Genomic DNA, 22,386 nt, shown 5'->3' with positions numbered 1-22,386 from the left:
CATTGCCACAGACCTGCCCATAATGGCAGGCCACCAGATGGTTTTAATGAGAAGGCTGTGCCCTCACGAGGGGAAGCCGTTTCTCCTCCACGGTGGCAGAGTCCGTCTGCAGTGGGCTGGTGTTTGTCATTTAAACGCAGAGGGGAAAGGGCCATCCGCCTAAATGTGGGGCCTCTAATTCTGAAGTGGGGGGCTGGGGTAGAGGACTTCAGCTTAAGGGCTGTCAAATTTCCCTTTCAGAACAGATTCTTGGGGGGCATTGTCAGCCAGGGTGCGATTTCTCCCTCTTGGGAAAGGTGATGCCATCCCCAGAATATCTTTTAAACACAAATTGGCTGGGCAATGGCCGCACCAAGTGGCTTGGCTTAAAAGGCACAATCTAGTAGCAGAGATGACATTTCTCTGCGGTGAGAGGGCTGCAGTCCCCTTCGAGAATCTGATGAAAGCCAACCTGACTTCTTCCCAGAAAATGCTCTTATGTACAATTTCGCATCTAATGTGGGTTTCTTGGATCCCGGGCCAGGAACCCCTGGACGTGGTGGTGCTGGGTGGTTCCACATGAAACAAGGCTGCTCTGTCACCTGAGCACTCCAGGCGGGGGGCGGGGGGCGGGGGGGGACAGAGCAGGTACCGTGGTAGGCGGGGCTCTGTCACAGGACCCCTGGACAGGGAAACCAGTAACTAAACAAGAAACAGATTTTAAAAATTTATTAGAACCAACAGACATTTTATAAAGTACAAGCAAAAGGCAGATGATGTTTTAAGATACGAGAGCTCTGATGCTGGGCCCTCTGGCTCTCCCAGTGACACGGGAGTTTCCTCTCTCTCTAGGGTGAGACAGAGGAGGGAGAGTGAGCAGCAGAAGAGCTGCAGAAGAAAAGGAAATGATACCTCTGCTCACCGCTCAGAACTTGCGGGAAAACTCCCTCAAACCAGCCAGTGGGGATGAAGGTAAGGTGGGATGACTGGAAGGGGTGGACGGGGGCCAAGCTGTTTGTCACTGGGTAAATGTTGATTTCTAGAGGAACTCTTGTCCTTTCCCCTCCTTCCGGGGTGTAAAGTTTGCAGCAGAAAACACTGCCTGATAAACCCTCCTTCACAAAACCGGGCAATTTTCCTTTAGGGGAGAGGTTATAAACGGGGAGGAAAGAAAACCCCTATGACTGTTGGCAGTGAATGATAATAGTTTAAAACTATTTCTAGTTTTGGTAAAATTTTCTGGGTTTTCAGTGACCTTTCATGGTTGGGAAGGGAGAACGTGTCTGTAAAATGAGTGGTGACATCAAACTGGAAGGGCCTGTTTCTTAAAAATGTGCTTCACTTAGTGGTCCAGTTGCACGATAGCTACGAGAGATGCAAACCTTACAGAGCGAGGTCACGAGGGGGTCAGAGCACCACATGACAACAGGAGTAAATAAAATACTTCATCTGCTGACTGCAGACTAGTTTCATTTAGGAAGTAATTTGGTTGAAAGGAAGCAGCAGACCGACCGTCTGAAAGCGAGAATTGCTCTGGGGGGTTGAGTGATGGTTCCCAGGTGCGGCTCTTTCTCTGGTTCCACTGTTCTATCGAGTTTCATGGAAGTTTGTGATGGACTGTCTTAAGCAATCTGAAAATACTTCCAAAAACTTCACAGCACTTCCCCATTTCATATACTCACGTAGAGTAGGAGAGCTTCGTTTCTCTCCCAGATCAGTGTGGGCATATCATCCCCACCCTGAAAATCCCATGTGCGTAATTACCTCCTTTTCCGTTTCTCAGAGCCTCTTGTGCCTTTTTGTATCAAGAGTTGTATATTTGAGGGGCACCTGGGTGGCTCAGTGGGTTAGGCACCTGCTCTTGATCTTGGGGTCGTGGGATTGAGCCCTGCATTGGGCTCGGTGCTCAGCAGGGAGTCTGCCTAGAATTCTCCCACTTATCCCTCTGCTTGCTTAAAAAAATAAATTTTAAAAAAATTGTATATTTTGGCTTTCCAAAAAAAAAAAAAAAAACTGGTCCAGTGTAAAATGGGGCGAACATAGGGTTTTGGTGGTTTTCTATTCCACCAATGGGTGTTTTTAACCCTCCTTTAATTCCTTCCTTTGGGGTCACTATGTGAGGTAACAGCTATCCATTTATCTTTGGTCTGTTTTCTATTCAAGCCCCATTTCTCTTTGTCTACTCTGGCCTCACCCCTGGGGTTTTGATATTGTTTTCATGGCCCAGAGGGTTCACATTTTCCATTTTTCTTTGTTATCTAATTTTATTGCATTAGGGGGTCAGTGACTTGGGCCTGGATCTATCTTTGTGCAATCTGAGATTGCCTTGTCTCAGTGGTCTTCAGACAGCCATTTTCTGTGCCTGGTCTATGGATATTTAAAAGGGCACAAAACTGTTGGATCATGCTTGTAACTTCTATTAAGTAAATCCTCTGAATCCTTCCATATTTTATTTTACCGGTTATATCTGTTGATCGCCCACTATGAGCGTGGACTTTGTAGTTCTGCGCTACTATTTTCAAGGGTATTAGTGGCTGCTGCTCAGAACAGCCTACATCAGGAGTAATGCAGGGGTTCCCCCTCTTAATCCCTTGGAAATGGGAGCTGGCTGGCATGCAGAAGAGCTCCCCCGGGGCTGCCCTGCTTTAGCCCAGTGGTTCAGGAGAACCGCTTCTCCCCCAGCTCTTCCGTCCTAGGTGCAACGAATAGGCAGAAAATAATCTACTTCGTATCACGCGTCGTGGACACACCAGTAAGTCTTTAATGCGGTAAGTGTATAAATATATAATTATAAATCGTGGTAAAAACTATGAGAAGACAGTTACTGCTCACCTGGGTTTATACTGGGCGGTGGTATGAATGGCCACCAGAGTGAATACGGGATCTCAGATCCAGGGGATGTGAGGGCCTTGTGAGCTCAGAGACCACAGCTCCCCTGAGAGGAAAGGGCCTGAAGACTGGAAAGATGGCCAGCGGGCCCTGCACGGTAGTGTACAAGACGGCAGGGGAGACCCACACTGCAGGCAGGAGAGAGCAGGTGCAGGAGGAAGGAGGGGTAGTGTGTCGCCAGTGTGTGGTACTTGGAGCAGAGGAACAGTGTGCAGGGAGAGAAAGCTCCAGAGGAGCGAACTGGCAATGGAGGAAAGCAAAAGCAGTTGCAGAACCCGGGGGGTCAGACAGGTGCACCCCAGGCTGGCTTCCTTCCCCCAGACCTTTAAAACCTGGGGCGAGCTCCTCGGGAGTTTTACAATTCATCGGCTTGGGTTTTTCCCCTTTTCCCCCTGCTCCCCCACGAGGCGCGCCTCTAACCACGGTCCTAGGGAAAGGCAAGTGCGAGATCGTAGTTGTAGCCTGGCACACTGTCACCGGACGCTCGGCAGATAGGAAGCGCGCTCTGGAAAGCCAGCCGGTCCACGGCAAACTCATAGGCGTGGATCAGCCCACGGTGTCTAGAGGAAGCACAGGGACAGCGAGTGTCAGTACAGCGCTGCTGGCATGCGCCCCACCCAGGACAGTGCTTCCTGTACCATGTGTGTCCCTTGGGCCCACGGGGTGCTGGACACTCAATCTCCGGACTTGAGCCCAGTCTGGCAGAGGGAACGGTATGCTGGGAGGCCCACAGGGGTGGAAAAGTGTCAGCATCAGGGAAGAGGCCAGGTCTACAGTCTAGAAGACCCACCAGGGTGGGAGCAGAGTCACCCCATAGACTAAGCGTGAGGACTCGGTTTTGCCACCAGCACCAGGAGTCCAGCCACAGTGGTTCCGGGTGCTCACGGCCAGGCCCCTGGGCGCCTACCCCACGCGCTATCCTGGAGAGGCCCTCACAACAGGCATGCTCCTGAACGGCCATGTAAGCTCACAATTTCTGTGAAAAGAACGGCCGTGCCTGAGAGAAGACCCTGGTGGGATTCTCTTCACAAACTCAAACTCAGATGGGCTGCTCGGAACCCCTGCAGCCCCAGCGCAGCCCACTGACCTCCTGTGAGTGGCGAAGTTGTCCAGGTCTGTGTTGCGCACCACCCTCTCATAGGGCACGTTGGCCGTGATGAGGCTGTGGCTGTTGAAGGACAGGTGACGAACGGGGTGCCTGGAACACGACAGGAGAGAGCCGTGGGCAAAGGAAGCCCCCTGAAACTGGGCAGACCCTAGTTTGGAAGTTTAGAGTACAAAGGACTCTAGAACCCTCGGCTAAGTTTCTCATTGACAGGACAAACCTGGGCCCACAGAGGGACGAAGTCTTGCCTCAGGTCTCTCCCCCGCCCATGCCCCCGGTTGACCACCCTGCGACAGGGTGTTTCAGACATCACGGAGGTGAGCAGCCCGCCGTGCGGAACAGCCCCATCACTGGCTGGCCGGCCTTGAGTAAGGTCTCTAAGTCAGGCTCCCCCACTGCAGGCTGTGGGGCTGACCCAGCAAGGCCCCCTCCTCCTCGGGTTGAGAGGGCGACCGTGGAGTAGCGCTCAGGACTGGTTGTAGGTTTACAAATGAGTTAGGAAGACGAGTGCTGGGACAGGAGAATTCTGGGGAAGGCTTCACCTGAATGATGAGGGAGCAGAGCTTTTCAGGGAGAGAAAAAGATCTGCTGGAGCGCTGGCCTAGTGAAGTAGCCAGAGCCGCAGGAGAGCGGGAGAGGGGATGGCCCACGGCTCCTTAAGGCAGTAAAAAGGCTTTCTTAACGAGCAGGTCTGGAATGGCTCCATGGAGGAGTTTTAGTTGCCTCTTGGCACCACCTGGTGGCAAGTCCACGCATCACCACAGAAAGCAGAAAAAAGGGGTTACACACCGACTTGCCGAATACGGCACGGCTGGACGGAGTCCCTGTAGACAGCACCCGGGGCTCAAGTCTGCGTTGAAGGGAGTGAGCACTGGCTCCCACTGCTTTCTAAGAAGCAGTCAGTTCCTCTTTTAACCTTGCCTGCTTTTGCACCTGACCTGGGCTGCCCTGCCTTCTCTTAGCCTGACTTGCAGGTCCTAACATCTGTCTATGTCTGTCTTTTATCAGGCTCAGTCCTCACAGGGTGTTTGTTGAGGAACATGAGGGACAGCTGTGAAGGCGGCTTCCTCCCCACCTTGCCCCAGGAACAGGGTGTCCGGCCGGAGGCATGCAGGGTGGGGTGAGGTGGAGAGACAGCCCCGGCCCCAGGCAAGATGGCCTCAAGTCTGTTCCAGGAGGGCTGCCTCTCCTGGTTTGGCCTCCTTAGCATCCTATGCCTGCGTCGGTGAGGCTGCCCACTGACACTCGGGATGATGACGTTGACATGACAAATCCTCCCTCCTCAGTGAACCAAAGCCTGAATACTTTCTGTCCTATGTGCCCTTCTCAACAGAGACATCAGGGTCATGCACGTTGGGGCCCTGGAGTGGGGGACCCGAGCTGTGCAGGAGTCATGGCCGCACTGACACTAAGAGAGTGACTGGGGTTCCTGGCCTGAGAAATGGAACCCCTGCAGCCAGCCCAGGGGCTGCACAGAGGACCATGCGGGGAGCTGGCTCAGAGGCAGCCTAGCACCATAAGTGCCCCGTTACCTGGAGTGCACTTCCCACAGCTTCTGGCTCATCCGATAATCCCACACAGAGACCAGGCCTTCCTCGCCTCCGCTGACGATTTTCCAGTCATCCATCTGCACTGCAGAGACTCCCAGTTGGTGAGCAGAGAGCGACAGGGCGATTTTGTCAGTGCGGAGGTCGTGGATCCGCACCCTGGAAGGCCCAAGATGAGCACAGAGAAGGGAAATGGGATGCGAGTTAAAGCCTGAAATGACACCTTCATCCTCAGTGGTGCTAGTCTATGCACAACAAACCCCTTTGGTTGCAAGCGTCTACACACCGGCAGAGAAGTTTATGCCCTTGTACACATCACAGGAGGCTAAGATGCACAAGGAATGCGCTTGCTTACAGTGCCTACAACTGTCTAGTCAGAATGACTTAAAAGCCCCTGGAACAAGACAGACTCAAAAGAAACATCCTGCTCTTTCTCTTCTTGACAGGAAAGACGTCTGCCCTGAGCACGAGTCCGCTCAGAGGGAAGGTGAGCCAGGACTGGCATCCGAGCGTGCGGGCTCTCCCGGTGGTAAGCGGGGCGCCCCTCTAGTGTTGCTGGCAGTCTGGGATTCTGCAAAGGGCCGGAGGTCAACCAGCCACACTTGTCAGCAACCCAGATCCACACCTGGTGGGGAAATTAACACTTTTCTGGTAGTTAACGCGACTCTCTGAGCTCATCACCCTCTTGCTGAAATGTGGAAAGGGATGTGGCTGTAGTTGACTGTGTGGGCACTTATCTGAAGTCTCAAAACAATTACTTGCTCTGTCAAGCTGAATTTAAGAACCTCTTTAAAAACTCAAGTATATGCTGAATTTCTACCTATGGACAAATTAGATAATGAGACAGAAACTTCTCCAGCAGAAACACCAACATAGTTCTGGAAATAAGCCACAAGAGCAAAAATTAAATGTAGTAAGATTTCAGTACAGGTGGGTTTAACAGCCCCTGTGCTGCAAGTCCAAAAGGGAAAGACTCTCCACCAGCCAGCAGGGGAGCCGGACCTACCCAAGGCTAACATGTTAAATGCGGTCCCGACAAGTGGTGAGGAGAGATGACCTGAAACACATTCTGTGTCCTAAACGCTCAGTTACGAGCATGCACACCCAGATCTGTTGTTTTTAGCGTTCTGAGAAACAAACAAGAATTTGAACCGAAACTTCTATACTCAGTGTGGCTACCCAGTTTAAATGCATAATTGTTTGTTTTAAAAAAGACAGGGATGTAGTACAATATTGGCAGCACACAGGCCACGGAGCGACGAGTAAAACGCTCAATGTAGCCCCAGCCCGCCGGCTCCAGACCTGACGTGCTTGCTGAGCCCCGGATGCACACAGCACAAACGCACCGAGTAACAGGAAGCGCTCTGAATGGATCACAGAGTAAAACCCAACGTACGTGACACAGGAAGGGTGGACTTCAGGACAAAAAGCTTTATAATGAAGGGGACAGTTTAGTAAATGTTTGGTAAAACTGCCCAGAAAAAAAAAACTTACATGGACCTAATTTTTGTAGATTTTTTTTTTAAGTCAGTTTCTTGGGTCATAATCTCAGGTTTAAGCTGATTTTTTTTTTTTTAAAGATTTTATTTATTTATTTGACAGAGACAGCCAGCGAGAGAGGGAACACAGCAGGGGGAGTGGGAGAGGAAGAAGCAGGCTCCCAGCGGAGCAGCCTGATGTGGGGCTCGATCCCAGAACGCCGGGATCACGCCCTGAGCCGAAGGCAGACGCTTAACGACTGCGCCACGCAGGCGCCCCAAAGCTGATTTTCTTAAGTCTCCAAATTTGAAAACCTAGATGAAATAAACAACTTTCTAGAAAAATGTGAACTACCCAAACTGACCCCCAAGTATAGAAAAGGTAACAATGAACAGACTGGGAAAGCTATCAAGAAAGCAACAGTCCCACAAACCAGCTAACCAGGCCCACGCTGGAGGGAAGAGCCCCCAGGGCTATGCACACCGCTCCACAGCCAGCCCAGCAAGGACGGACGACAGCTTCCCAGGTGTGTATGTGAAGCCAGCATTCTGTCCTCCCCAAAATTGACAGAGCAGAGTGTCAAAAACAACACTAGATCGGGATCTGTGCTCAGACCTGAGTAACATACAGCAGGACCCATCGAAGATGTCTATTGTTCACCAAATTACTACAACAAACCATGGATGCTGAAAAGAAATGGGATGAGATAGAACACTTATTTCTAATGAAGGCTTTAAAAACAGTGATCTACATTTACGGTTACTTCACATTGTTTTAAAAATTAGGTACAATTAGATACAAGAAAAAATGAAGTGGACAAGTTTATTAGAGATGACAGTCGAAGATAATTCAGTAATAACTCAGACTCAAATGAAATTAATATGTCAAAATCAATAGCTATCTTAGGTACAAACAACCACTAGTTTTAAAAAAATGTACTCAAAGAAAAGATCCCACTTAAAGACAATACCCTATAGTAATTTTTTCAACTTGGAGCTCTACCAGTTGGAGCTCTAGCATCAAAATAAATGCTAGATGGCTCAAAGAGTTAAATATAATTAGCTACAAGAATATTCAGAATAGGGAAGTCCCTTCTAAACAAAAAAACCCCCAGAAGTCAAAAAGGGGAGAACATCGATAAAAGTGTTTAAAATTTTCCCACGGTGGGGGGGAATCAAAGTCAAGGCAAATGATAAACTGGGGAAAATGTCTGCAACAGAGATAACTGGCTAATTTCTTGTAAAAACAAAATTCCTTCAAATTGAAAGATCTGCAACCCAATATTAAAATAAGAGAAAAGCTAAGGAAAAAAAAGTTCACAAGAAAATACTAATGGCTTTTAAACACGTGTCACGTGTGTTCACAGGCAATGAGAGAAATTATGAAATAAAATTACAGTTGGATAGCACCTGTCACCTATCTACCTGGTAAAGGTTAAGTTTGGCAGTAAACACCCTCCACGCTGGACAGCCTTGGACAGACAGGTACTTACGTACGCCTGACGAGAGCACAAACGCTTCTCTGGGGCGTGATCTGGAAATATCCAACAAACAGTATACTTTGACCTAGCAGTTTCTCTTCTAGGAATTTATCTAGGCTGTACCTACTATATGTATACAAAGGGCATACAAGGCCATTAGCCACAGCACTGTTTTTAGTAGCAAAGGATGGGGTTTCTGTTTCAGACAACTTACTGACCCTCCCACTGAAAATCACTTAATACTGCTGGGTCCACGAAGCAAGCGACTGTCCCAGGGCCCAAGCTGGAAAGCAGCCCGGACAACCTGGGGTGAGGCGAGGCTGCTGGCAGCTGCCAACCTCAGGAACCAGGGGCCAGATGTTAAGACTTGGGCCCACCCAAAAAGGAGTGGGGAGTGGGAGTCGAGACGCCTGCCTTAAAATAAAAGGCAGCCATATAAAACTTCCGTAAATGAAAACATGGCTCCTGAAATTAAAATCAGAAGAATTTGTGGATTAGACAGTAAATCTGAAAGATGACCTAAAATGCAGCACAGATAAACAGATGAAAAATGGGACTGAGGGGTTAAGAGATGCAAATGATAGAAGGGGACAGTTCAACATGTATCCAAAAGTTCCAGAAAGAGAAAACAGTGTATGGCAAGGAGGCAATATCCAAACAGTTAATGGCTGGTATTTTTCCTAGAATTCATGAAAGGCATGCACACTCACACTCTATGAGCACTAATCAAAAGAATTATGGGGGCGCCTGGGTGGCACAGCGGTTAAGCGTCTGCCTTCGGCTCAGGGCGTGATCCTGGCTTTGTGGGATCGAGCCCCACGTCAGGCTCCTCTGCTATGAGCCTGCTTCTTCCTCTCCCACTCCCCCTGCTTGTGTTCCCTCTCTCGCTGGCTGTCGTCTCTGTCTCTGTCAAATAAATAAAAAATAAAATCTTTAAAAAAAAAAAAAGAATTATGGGGGCGCCTGGGTGGCACAGCGGTTAAGCGTCTGCCTTCGGCTCAGGGCGTGATCCCGGTGTTATGGGATCGAGCCCCACATCAGGCTCCTCCGCTATGAGCCTGCTTCTTCCTCTCCCACTCCCCCTGCTTGTGTTCCCTCTCTCGCTGGCTGTCTCTATCTCTGTCAAATAAATAAATAAAATCTTTAAAAAAAAAATTATGGATTTAAGAGTATCCTACTGAAGTGAGAAAATGCAGAAGACAAAAGAGGTCTTAAAAGCAACCTGACAGAAAGATCAACCCCATCACCTATTGATGAATGGTAACCAGAGGGGCTGGAAACACTAGAGAGAGGGTCTGCTGAGTGCCCGTGAAGGCAGTGTGGGGGTCTTTACAGGAGGCAGAGCGGTGCAGGCTGATGGGCGGCGGCCACCAAGCCGCTGCTACACATCAAGGGCGCGGGCCGGTGGTGTGACAGGTGTGGGGGTGAAGAATCAGTGTGTCTGTGATGTATGCGTACAGATACCCTCTGGAGAATGCTAACAGGAAGTTCAGGAAGAGAAGTGCCCAGAAGCCTCGCTTCTCCGTTGTGCTTTTGAATTCAGTTTTGAATGTGTAGGTTACCTGTGTAAGTAAAGTTGAAAAATTTGAAGATTTTGGGGGCGAATGAGTGGCTCAGTTGATTAAGCGTCCGACTTGGTTTCAGCTCAGGTCTTGATCTCAGGGTCATGAGATCGAGCCCTGCGTTGGGCTCCGAGTGCTGGGTGTGGAGCCTGCTTAAGATTCTCTCTCTCCCTCCCCAGGCCCCACCCCCCACTCTCCTTGAAAGAAAAAAAATGGAAAAGAAAAATCTTACGATTCTCAAAGGACACACTTGAATTGGTAACAGCAGTTACCCTGGGGAAGAGTGGTGATAGCAGAGTGAAGGGGATAAAGGTGCCCTTTACTTTTAAGCATAGACACTGCCTTGTTGTTTCAGAAACAGGAACTCGTTCATGATGGGGGGGGCACCCCGAGGTCTTCAGAGGTACCAGCCGTCCTGTTCCTTAAGCTGGGGGGATGGGTGCACAGCCAATCCATGACAAAATTGTACACATAGCTAACATACACTCCTGGATGTATGCTTTGTTTCAAATAAAACTGGATTTGAGAAATACATAGTCCTAGAACACGGAAGAGAGATCCATTCATTCTTCCTGGCCAGCGCACGGAACCATTAGGCCACGCAGGGCGCTGACGAGCTCCGTGAATGGCCATGCAATCCTCCCTCCCCAGTGAGGGGTAGGGGGCTTCAGATGCAGGGAGAGCACAGAACAGGCTTGAAAAACAAAGGTCGACCCTCTCAGTATTTAGGGCCACTTGAGGCTTTTGTGCGAAAGCGAAAGCGAAGTGAGAAAAGGTGTAAATGCTGTGAAAGGAGTGATGCCCGTAGGCTGCAGCTACATTGCTCACTAACGGCAACTTGTAAAGGATGGGGAAGGGGGGGAGGAAGATTCTAGCCCAAGTACTTTCCAGCGCATATTTGGTTAATAAGGGTCTATTTTGCTGTGGTGATTTTCATAAAGAGCTCCTCTGTTGAATATTTATACTCCATAATTTACAGTTTGGCTGTTAGGAAGACAAAGGCAAACACAAATTTGGTCCAGAAGTTCAAAGTTTGCCATCTGTTTTCCTATTGTATTTAGATGATACCAGCATGGATAGTTCCAAACAAAACAAACAAATACACCAAAAGATACAGCATTTGTGAATTTTACGTCACTAAGGCAAACAAAAATGGGCCAAAAGAGACTTGAACTTCTCCCCCCAGGAAAAAAGAAAAGCATTTATATGACATCTCCTTAGAGAGGCATCACTCTGCTTTCCCGTCAACAGACAGAAATAGCACACCCCACGGTGCACGAAGTCCACACGAGCCATTCAAATCCACATTAAGAAACCGGTGTCTGCCTCGGACATCTGACAGCGCGCGGCACCAACCTGAACCGCGTCCCTTGGCCAAGCGTGCAACCTCAGCACTCCGATCAGAGACTCGATGCGGGGAAACAGGTAGCACGACAAATGGGTACAAAATCCTGCCTACACCATGGATTCCAGGGCCAGAAAGAAGCCAATGGAAGATATTGTGAATTCCTATCTATCGAGTATTCATCAACTTTGCCCGTTGAAAAGAAAAATCAGTCCGAGAGCTGTAATTGTATTATGTTTAATATTCATGGTTGGGTTTGGAGGGCTGTTCCAACACTCCCTCTCTCCAGCCCCTCTCTAATGAAAATCACACCACAGGAGTCGGCTCTAGCCCGCCAATTAAAATAAAAGACACCAGAACCTTCCAAAGCGTCCAGCAGAGGAGCATCCATCTGATGGGCAGGAAAACGTGCTGGAACTGAGAGGGAGGCACGCTCTGGTTGGTCCTGTGCTAAGAGCTTTGAATAACTTATTATAACACTTGCAGATGGAGCAAACACAACATTTACGCCCCACTCACACTCTCTGACAGCAGGCAGCAGCGCACCACAACCTCATATCTGTCGGGGCCAGAAGTAAGTGCCGAGACTCTATAACTGGGGGTCATCACTCAGGGCCTACCTCCCATTGGTTTGGATTCAAAAGTCCTGAATGGTAATAAGGCAAACTGTATTTGATGGCAAAGACGAAGCCTATTCAGACTCTGGCTCAGCAGTTTCATTTAGAAGGACCTGACCTAAAGCTGTATTTCTATCCAGGAAATAGAGGGAACAAATAAGAAAACATGAAACTTTTTTTTTAAAGACCAAATTAATCAAGAAAGTTTTGTGTTGTTTTTTTTTTTAAACAAATCAATACATGATTCTGTTTTGTCTTGCTGAACCTGGGCTCTTATATTAGAGAATCTTAAATATAACCTTACATGCTAAAATCAATAGCTTTATCTCTGTAGCACTGACGATGGCCTCTGGTGAAGGATTCGCTGTAAACAGCAACTAGAAGAATGTACAGTTTTAAGTAGAACGACCCAATTTAATGATCCAACTCTAGGCTCTGCTTGGAACACTGCGGTTTGAAGCTGCATCCTGAGGCTTGGAGTTCTCCCTGTGTTGCCCATAACGAGCAGGAGGCCCTCGGACTGATCACTCGACTTTTCTGGCGTTTCCTCAGTGGGGCCAGCGTCGGATGACCGTGAAGAGCTCTGTGAACATCCTGCCATCCCCAGCAAGCCAGCCCGTGATGCCACCTGCAGGCAATAATGGTGATGTACATAACACCCCTCCCCAAATGAGGCCCACGATCCCAAACTGGAAACACGGAAATATTTAGCTTACTTTAGTATCCTTTTCGATTTTAATTTTAATCAGACAACTATACCTAGAATAACCACTCTATTTTATGGTCAATTGATTTACACCAATGGTGCTGAACAGTTCAACGGGGCAAAAAATAGTCTTTTCAACAGATAGTGCTGGACCTCCACACAAAAGAATGCTGGGCTCCCACCTCACAACACACAAAAATCAACTGTAGCTGCATCGGGACCTCAATGGAACAGCCAAATGTAGAAAAATTCTTGGAAGAAAACAAAGAGTAAATCTTCATGACCCTGGGCTAGGAAATGGCCTCTTCAGTGTGACACCAACAGCACTAGTGACAGAACAAAACAGATAAACTGAACTTCATCGAAATCAAAAACTTCCATGCTTCAAAAGACACCACCAAGAGAATGGACAACCCACTGACTGGAAAAAAAATACTTACAAATCATATCTGATAAGGGACTGGTATCTGGAATCTATGAAAGCCTCTTACAACTCAATCAATAAACAGACAAGTAACCCAGCTAGAAGAACAGGCCGAGGATCCAACAAGGCCAAAGAGCACACGAAAGGATGTACGCCAGCGTCAGCCGCCAAGAGAATGAAAATCAAAACCACCATGAGCTGCCACTTCACACCCGTTAGGCTACAATTAGAGACAGGAGTGAGGACTGGCGAGGACGTGGAGAAATGAGAACTGTCGCCCACTGCCGGTGGGAATGTCACATGGCGCAGCCAACTTTGAAAAGAGTCTGAAGTTCCCGAAAAGGTTCAACAGAGTTACCATATAAGCCAGCAATTCCACTCCTCACTATATAGCCAAGAAAACTGGAAACCTACATCTACACAGAAATCTGTACTTGAATGATTCAGCAGTGTTCGTAAGAGTGAAAAAGTGGAAACAACCCAGATGTTCATTAGCTGATGAACGCATAAATGTGGTGTATTCATACAGTGGCATACCATTTGGCCATAGAAGGAATGAAGTAGGATTCACGCTACAGTGCAAGTTTGCCTTGGAAACATCATGCTAAGTGGAAGAAGCCAGTGATGAAAGGTCACATTTTATAGGATACCATTTATGGGAAATGTCCGAAACAGATTCATAGAGATAGAAAATAGAATAGTGGTTGCTTAGAGCTGGAGGGAAATGGGGAGTGGCTGCTAGCGGGTACAGGTTTCTTTTTGGGGTGATGGAGATGACTGCACAACCTTGTGAACATCATACAATTCAACCCTGTGAACTGTACAATTGGCAAATTGTAGCATGTGCATTTATGTCAATAAAGCTGCTAAAAATTTAAAAACTAATCTTGAGATTCCAGGGTGAGAAAGGCAGTGAGAATTGTTGGTGCAGTGACTGTTGCCTTGGCAACCCACTCCCATCCTGACAACCCACTCCCATCCTGACATAGGCCCTTACCACCAACTCCTATTTAGATTCTCCCTGCAGAGCACTGATGAGCTGCTCTGTTCCAGATCCCCAGTTTCATGGTGGGGAATGAGCAGGTCACCGATGAGGAGACTGAGAACAGACAGAGTGGAAAGGAGCCTCATTTACACAGCTCCCGACTGCCAACTATTCATTTATTTAAATCACTGAAGAGAAAGTGGGAGTTCTGGTTCTGGCCAAGAGGAATGGAGTCCATTACTGCCTGTCTCCTGCTGACCGCAACCAAATCCTCTGGACGAAACACAAAGCAAACACCAGAGGACGCTGAAGAGTCAACTCTGGATGGTGGGCTGTGGAGGCAGTGGCCACATGGGGAAAGGGTTTCCCATTTTCTCCCTCTTCCCTCCCACTTTTGAGATGAAACATAAGCTGTAAGAGCCTGCGTGTACAGCTCTAACAAGATCTGACTCCTAGCTATTAAGCCTTTGGGAAAACACACGCACACCCCTTCCCTCTACTAGATTTGAAAGTCTAGATTCCTTATTCTTTCCTTTTTCCAGACGTATAATTTTTTAACCCCCATGCTTCCAATTCATTTGGCTTACACTACTATTCTGATTCATAAGGACGACCTCTTATACGATGGTGAGCCCCTGATGTCCCAGCAGCGGTCAAATAGCTGGCTCAGATCGAGGACTGCCCTGATGGAACGCCACTCTGAATACCCTCTCTCAACTCCAAGCCACTAGTCTGTTCTTTACATCCACAGAGACAGAGGATTAAAAAACAACAAAACCAAAAACCCACACCATAGCATTGGTTTCTTAATGACACAGACTTCACATGGTCAGATCTGCACTTGAACATGACCAGAGAGCCGTTTTACACAGGGCCTTTAGCTCCTCTTCTGGCAGCCCTGCTCCCGAGGACAAAGTCAGCTTTACGGAGTTTGTAGGTCTGCTAAGACAGGACACTGTTGGGCTGACAAGGGTCAGGACGGTCTGGCTTTAACTGTCCCCCTGCAGCCGACTCTGGGGCTAAGTATTGCAGGCAGCAGAGGCCTCTCCCCTGGGACACCGCTGTGGTCGAACACCTAGATGCTCATGCTGTAAACAAACTCTGAAGCGTAAGCCACGATCCTAAACCCTTCCATTTGGATGCCCCCGAGAGCCCCTGCATTTGCTCTCCTGGAAAGAGAGTAGTAGCCGCTCGGTCCCGGGGCGCGGGGGGGGGGGGTGGGATCCTATCAGAGAAGCGTGGAGCCTTTCTACAGCTCAGTCTGGGAAGTACAACATGGGAATAAACTGCAAACTGACTGGATTCATTTGCTGTGCCACATGTGGGGCCACTTATCAAGCCTAGTTTTTGTTTTGTTTTGTTTTTAGGGAAAAAACTGGACATACACTGAGGAGTTCAATTCTCGAGTCAAAAATTATCAGCCATTTTAGGAAGCCTTGAGAAACAATTTTCTTTCAATAGTGCACACTCAAGCTATCTTTCTGCTCTAAGGGAAGGGGGCAGTAGAGGGGCGAAGGTCAGGAGTTGAGAATATTATTTGACACGATAATTATTTTTGCAAGCTGCCGCACTGGTGACTGGCGCGGCAGAGGTCTGAGACTTGGCACACAGGAGTGCCTGCCTCGCGATCTGATCCCCCCACCGAGCAGAGCAGCCCACCACCTGCAGCCCGGGACCGGGCCCGGGGGAGGGGGCGCCGGCAGACCCTGGCCTCCAGCCATGCTACCTCTCTTCGGGGCACTGGATCAGACAAGGCAGATAACCAGCNAAAAAAGGAAAAAAACCAGCAAAAAAAAAAAAAAAAAAGACAAGGAAAAGACAAGGGGGAGAGGGGATGGGGAGGGAAAAAGACCTAAAATTTGGACTCAGAGGGTCTTTTCAAACACTTTAATCCTTTCGTGCTGATGGTTCCTGGAGCGTCCGTGGTTGGCACTGGACCCTGTAGCAGGAAAATCCGACTCCCTAAGCCAAAGCGTTAAAGAGAAGACTGCTAATCAGCTAAATAGAAACGGGAATCTGTTCCCATCAAGTCCCTTCCCCGCCCCCCATCACCAGAGGGACACCATAGTGTTCTGAAATATACTCTTGACATCATTTGGCAGGCAACCCTATTCTGCTGAACATGATTCAGCCCTTAGGTTATTGTTTTTAATATTAGAAAGTGAGCTTTTAAATGCCAAACAAATTTTGCAGCAGGGGGACAAAAGATATTCCAAGTGGTCTCACTGGACCTTCTACCAACTGTGTCCACCAAATGGCTTAAAAGACCACCTTCCCATGGTGTTTCAGAAACGAGGCAGAGACATAGCTCTGTCCAACTATTACCTAATGCAGCACTTTGTTCTCCAAGTTCACAGAGACGGTATTTAAGGATCAGGCTGAACTGAGGCGGGCAAGGCTGTGGAGTGAGAACAGAGCTGTGTGAGCAGCAGAGGGAATGAGCGAGCACGGTGGAGGCAGAGGGGCAAAGCCCTGGCAGAAGTGGTTGTGCCTGCAAAACGTGGCTCTTCACTTACACCTACCTCCTGTCCATGTTGCCACTGACCATGAGGTTGGGAGGGCTGTCCCTGAGGTTGACGCAAGTGAAATCACCAAGTGCGTTGCCCAGCTTCGAGAGGCAGCGTTCTGCTTCCAGGCTGTACACCAGGATCTGGGAAGGAAGGAAGACACGTGGGTGTGCAGTTGCATACAGCAGGCCTCCATCCAACACTTCTCATTCTGGCATCGTCACCAGCTCCCCTTAAGGGAGATGTTCTGCCAGGTAATTTCCTGACCTTTTCCAGGATAGGGATATGGCTCTTAGAATGACAAAAGGAAATGCAAAAGAAAACAAAAGAACATCCAGAGAATTCCTCAGGCCAAGGTACAAAATCATAGGACACAAAGGAAAATGCCAAATGGGGACATTAAGTATCCCAACTTCCTAACCCAGAAAGAGCAGCATGGAAACTAAGGGTCGCTGACTGCGTCAGATTTGGAAGCTGCTTTCTGATTTTCTGATGTCCGCAGATGAGCTAGCCTGTGTTCTCTTATTTTTCCCCTCTCTCTATTGCTATCCCAGAAGGTAAAAAAAAAGAACGGTAAATATTTCCAGAAGGATAATCACTACATGACAGATGATTCCTTTAGACTAAACTACAAACCAGAACACAAAGTCTTATTCCCAAAGGTTTAAAAAAGTTTTTTAACTGAGGTATAATTGACATTCCCAAACATTTCTCTCTCCAGCCACTTTCCACTTGCTAATTTTAAGAGGTTCTGTTCTAAAAGGTATGGAAGCAAATAAAGTATCCTTGATCTCTAGACAACGTACTCATTATGATTGAACATTTCTGTGCTTTCTCTCCAGCAAAAAGGAAAAAAAAAGGATTTGTAAGGAACTTTCTAAAGATTATTTAAGTCATTTACTAAAAAAAAATCTTAGTAATTCAATTAATTAATGTTAAATGCTTGCTATGGGGGTGCATGGGTGGTTCAGTCGGTTGAGTATCTGCCTTCAGCTTGGGTCATTATCTCAGGGTCCAGGGATCGAGCCCCGCAGCAGGCTCTCTGCTCAGTGGGGAGTCTGCTTCTCCCTCTCCCTCTGCACTCTCTCTCTCTCTCTCAAATAAATAAGTAAAATCTTTAAAAAAAGAAATGCTTGCTATGGATTAGTCACTGTTGTAAATACTTAAGATACAGCCCCTGTGCCCCAAAACTCACAGTTCAAAAGCCCCCTCATTCTCTCTCTCCCTCCCCCCTTCTCTCTCACTCTCTCTGTCTCTCACTCACACACACACACACTTCTCAGCATGCATTCTGTTGATCATGTGGTTAAAATGACTGAACTCAAGTTTTAATGTTAATATTTTGTAGAGAGGTCCGCCTCCCTTCGCACACACATGAAAATGATGTGCTTTTTCTTCTCAACCTTACATTTATCAATTTATCACGATATAGATTCTTATTTCAGTATTGAGAGGTTGATGGTCTCCACCTTGAAAACCATGATCTTGTCAACACACGTTTCTAACAAGTGAATCTTCGGAAATGCTTCACAGTTAAAACACGACTATCACTTTTTTTTTTTTTTAAGATTTTTATTTTATTTATGTGACAGAGAGACAGCCAGTGAGAGAGGGAACACAGCAGGGGGAGTGGGAGAGGAAGAAGCAGGCTCCCAGCGGAGGAGCCCGATGTGGGACTATCCCGGAACGCCGGGATCACGCCCTGAGCCGAAGGCAGACGCTTAACGACTGCGCTACCCAGGCGCCCCACGACTATCACTTTAATTGACTGTTGCTAGCAGCACCTGAAAGGAAAATAAGCTATTTCAAATTTTAAAATGCCTTCCTAATCCGTTAAGACTACAGAAAACAAGCTAAATTTTATTTTTGTTTTCATGCAGTTGAAAAAAAGTTTGAAAAAATTCAAACAATTCTAATAATTCTGAAAAAATTTCAACAATTCTAAAATATCCAGAAAAAAAGTTATTCTACTAAGTAAGAACATAGAAATAATCAAATCTTCTATCTATAGTAAATAACCTAAAAGCTGCATAAAATCAGCTCCTGGAGGGAGAAAAAAAATTAACAGCAACCTCATGGTCTCTCATAAGGGTAATTTTCCTCGTTTCTGTATAATAATAGAGCTTTTGGTAGAGTTCTTGGACTCAATTTCTTTTTGTTTTCAACTTTCATAGTAGGAAGCCTCTAATGTGCAAATGTCCACAATAAACGTAAGAATTAAAATCTGATGCTGAGTCTGTCTTTACTTTTTCTCGTACTTTTTTGACAAGTGGATGGGTCACCTATGAGTGACACAGGGAAATCTGATTCCTCTTCAGAAAGACTGCAAATTCATCATAAAGGCATCAAAGTTCATAGTCAAAAGAGTCAAGTATTTTCTGAAATGTTTAATAATTCAATGAATCAGAATATCCGAAGAGTACCTTTACCATTAGGGTTAGTTAAAGACCACAGAGATTAGAAAACACATTACCCATCTCAGAGGCGGTTCTTTCCATGTTAAAAGTCCCTTAACGACCTTTACCATTTCTCCCTCCCTCCCTCCCACACTCTCTCTCTTTTAATAAGGTTGAGCAAATGGGACTTCATTTTATCTGATTGCCACAGACGAGTGAGATTAATTATTCATGCTCACACTCCCCCTCTTGTTAAGACCGTGCATTAGACTAATTTTTCTCTTTATTGCCCCAGTTGGGTGAGTATCAACCCATGGCCACTTGACTCCCTCTCAGAGGTGTATGGATACGCTGGAAAGAAGGAAAATACTACCCAGAGCTAAAATCTCAAAGAAAATGTTCTGCACTAATGTGACCGCCAAATCAATAGATATTGCTGGGGATTTTTCCCTTTAAGTACCAAGTGCATGTTACAAAAGAGCCTACATAAGTGATTACAGAGCAAAGTTTTATTTTAAGCATGATCTCAAGTGACAAGGTTAAGACCGGCGTCTATTGTGCAGAGAGAACTACAGGAGATGCGCGGGCCATCAGAGGACACTGGGTGCGCCTCGCTCTTTGGCTGCCAGGGAGAGATCTATCAAGAGCGCACCTGATGGAAACAAGCATTGTTTAAGAAGAACTTCAGCAGAAAGTTCCTTCTTTTTTTCCTTCTTAGAAACCTTAAAGTATTTTCATAAATCCTAGTCTTAGAATCCAAACTTTCGGGGCACCTGGGTGGCACAGCGGTTAAGCGTCTGCCTTCGGCTCAGGGCGTGATCCTGGCGTTATGGGATCGAGCCCCGTATCAGGCTCCTCTGCTATGAGCCTGCTTCTTCCTCTCCCACTCCCCCTGCTTGTGTTCCCTCTCTCGCTGGCTGTCTCTCTCTCTGTCCAATAAATAAATAAAATATTTTAAAAAAATATTTAAAAAGAATCCAAACTTTCCATTTCGGCAGCTATTCAGATTTCTTTGAAATCTTTTTCTTAAACATCTATTTTTTTTCCTTATTTCAAGCGTAATATAGCTTGTAACAAATTCTAACAGAATTACAAGAAGTGGTAACATTCTGTAGATCTCAGAAATAACCACACTTCAGCAGTTCAGCGTATATACTGCTAGACTTGTTTTCTGACGTAGGTTTGCCTTGTCTGTTTCTGTGTGTATAAATGTTTTTTTCCTCTGAATGGGATTATATTGTTTTACAACTTGTTTTTCCTAAACAACATGAGAGTCCTTTCTTCATTAGTATCTATAGATAGATCTTGTTCTTTTTAATGGCTGCACAGAATTTCTCTACGGACATGTAATTTCATACTGATGGCTACTTGGGTTCTTTCTAATTTTTTAGATCAGTAATGTAATTCGTTCAACAGTTAAGTCAACATATATTTATTAATCATCTTTGCAGTAGGTACTGGAATGACCAGGGATGGCAGACAATGTGCAGAAGCGTCAGCCTGCTGCCAAGCCAACTGAAACGACCAACCTCTTCACCAGCTGCTGCACGGCCCCCCGCTGTCTTGCTCCTCCATACGTGGGACTTGCCTCTCTGAGGAGAACCACCTTACAGCCGTGTCCTCGCATCTGGTGTTGTAACGGCAGGAGTGGCAGGGTATAATCAGGAAGGAGGTGGCAGCCACAGGGCCAGCATCGGGGATGCCCTCGTGCAGATGGGCCCTGTACCTTCCAGGGGTGACCCAGAATATTTAGTGTACCCAGGACTGGCTTTCCAACCAAAACATGAAGGAAAGAGCTGAGAAACGGCTACTGTTCCTGCAGTGGGGTGAGGTCCTTCGCCCACCCAGTGAGAACTGAATATCGCACTGCAAGTGTTTCCTAAATCTGGGACTGCTGTTACCTTCAAATGAAAGGACCCGGTTGCATATAGAAATCACTAAGAAGAGATTATAGAGCCTTGGAGTCCCAGACTTTTGGTCATTCACTGATGAATGAAGAAGGGAACTCCATTTCTGTTTTGATTTTAAACTTACCCGTCAGTAAGTCCTCCTCATACTCCTCTATCTGCCAAAGGCATCACACCAACAACCTGAGCAGCTGGCTCACCTCCTCAGGACCCCAGCACTGCCTTTCCAAAGGAGTAAGGAGTGGTCAGAAGGCTTCCTTAAAAGATGGTGGCATTTAAAAAAGCACGGTGGGGGACACCTGTGTGGCTCAGTTGATTAAGCATCTGTCTTCGGCTCAGGTCATGATCCTAGGGTCCTAGGATCAAGTCCCACATCGGGCTCCCTGCTCAGCGGGGAGCCGCCTCCTTCCTCTGCCTGCCACTCCCTCTGCTTGTGCTCTGACGAATAAATAAAATCTTAAAAAAAAAATAGAAAAGCACAGTGGTTTAAAGATGACTTGTCTGCTGCCATTTTAAAAAAGAGAAGTGACAAAGAGAGCTAAAGGTTGAGAGATACTGGGTTGAGAGAGTCAAAGATAAAAGGCATGGTGTGGGGGAGGATATCTGAAATCCTTAGAGATGACAAAATCTACCTATTTTCTTTCTGGATTCCCTAAGAAGCCACCCCCATCATTACCACACATACTTTGCTCTTCTGAGAGGGATAGTCATGGTAAGAAGCCAAATTCTAGAGAGTAAAGCGAATAATCCTCATGTTCTCTCCTTTTCCATCCCAATTAAGCTTATTTTGTGCTCTCTCTGCCCTTGGCTGAGTTCAATTTGACAAGTTCCCCTCTTGTCAGTACTGAAGGTATTTACTGTCTACACACTTCAACTGGTGTTCCCAAGGTGCCATCTTGAACTGCACATCAGGTTCTTTTACAGACCTGTGTTCTCAAACACTGGAGACAGCTTTGGGCAGGCCACCTGAGGCTCTGTTACTAACCAGCATGCTACATGCTATAAAACACTGCTCAGACTTAGACTTGAAGTTCCTTGGGGCAGAAATCCTATCGTTCATTCCTGCAGCACTGATCAAGGACCCATGTGCTTGGAGATTAACTGATCGGTACACGGTATCCGGAAAACCCAGAGCTCACCACAGTCTGGTTCATAATAAATACCCAGAGATGCCTTCTTTTGCTTGACACATTTTCCCCCCATTTCGGGATGCCTAATTTTGCTACTGGCTTATACAAAGAATCACTTCATCCTACTCAACATAGGAGGTTCCATAGATCTCTCTCCAGAACATCCAGATTCTAGAACACCCTAACTGTATACAGGCTAAGGTTTTACCCTGACAACACAGCAGACTAGAGTATGTGGGAAACCCTCCTATTTACAAACACTGAAAATGCTGGATAAGTTTCAGTCTATTAAACGTTCTTCAGACATTCTGTTTAACTCCTAAGAAAT

The 22,386-nt window shown here is 46.9% G+C and overlaps 1 protein-coding gene and 1 long non-coding RNA gene across 5 annotated transcripts in view; one reads left to right on the top strand and one right to left on the bottom strand.

Annotated features, from left to right (window-relative positions):
- Window positions 1–2,189: 2,189 nt before the first annotated feature.
- Window positions 2,190–22,386, bottom strand: part of FBXW8 (F-box and WD repeat domain containing 8) — a 113,615-nt gene continuing 93,418 nt past the window's right edge. Inside the window, 4 exon segments of the mRNA XM_034639303.1 lie at window positions 2,190–3,428; window positions 3,956–4,066; window positions 5,506–5,679; window positions 16,641–16,768. Coding sequence (XP_034495194.1) covers window positions 3,296–3,428; window positions 3,956–4,066; window positions 5,506–5,679; window positions 16,641–16,768 — 546 coding nt within the window. The 3' untranslated portion in view covers window positions 2,190–3,295.
- Window positions 2,660–21,344, top strand: LOC117795275. 4 transcript variants are annotated; one of them, XR_004619196.1, is made up of 3 exons: window positions 2,662–2,747; window positions 5,967–6,049; window positions 20,473–21,344. It is a non-coding gene; the product is annotated as an uncharacterized LOC117795275 (long non-coding RNA). The 4 variants fall into 4 exon arrangements; XR_004619197.1 differs by lacking the exon at window positions 20,473–21,344 and adding an exon at window positions 11,293–12,301; XR_004619195.1 differs by lacking the exon at window positions 20,473–21,344 and adding an exon at window positions 11,103–12,301.

This window comes from Ailuropoda melanoleuca, chromosome 12 (assembly GCF_002007445.2).
Source record: "Ailuropoda melanoleuca isolate Jingjing chromosome 12, ASM200744v2, whole genome shotgun sequence".
Classification (NCBI taxonomy): Eukaryota; Metazoa; Chordata; class Mammalia; order Carnivora; family Ursidae; genus Ailuropoda; species Ailuropoda melanoleuca.
The sequence above is the reverse complement of the archived record's forward strand: the minus strand, read 5'-3'. Positions and strand labels throughout refer to the sequence as shown.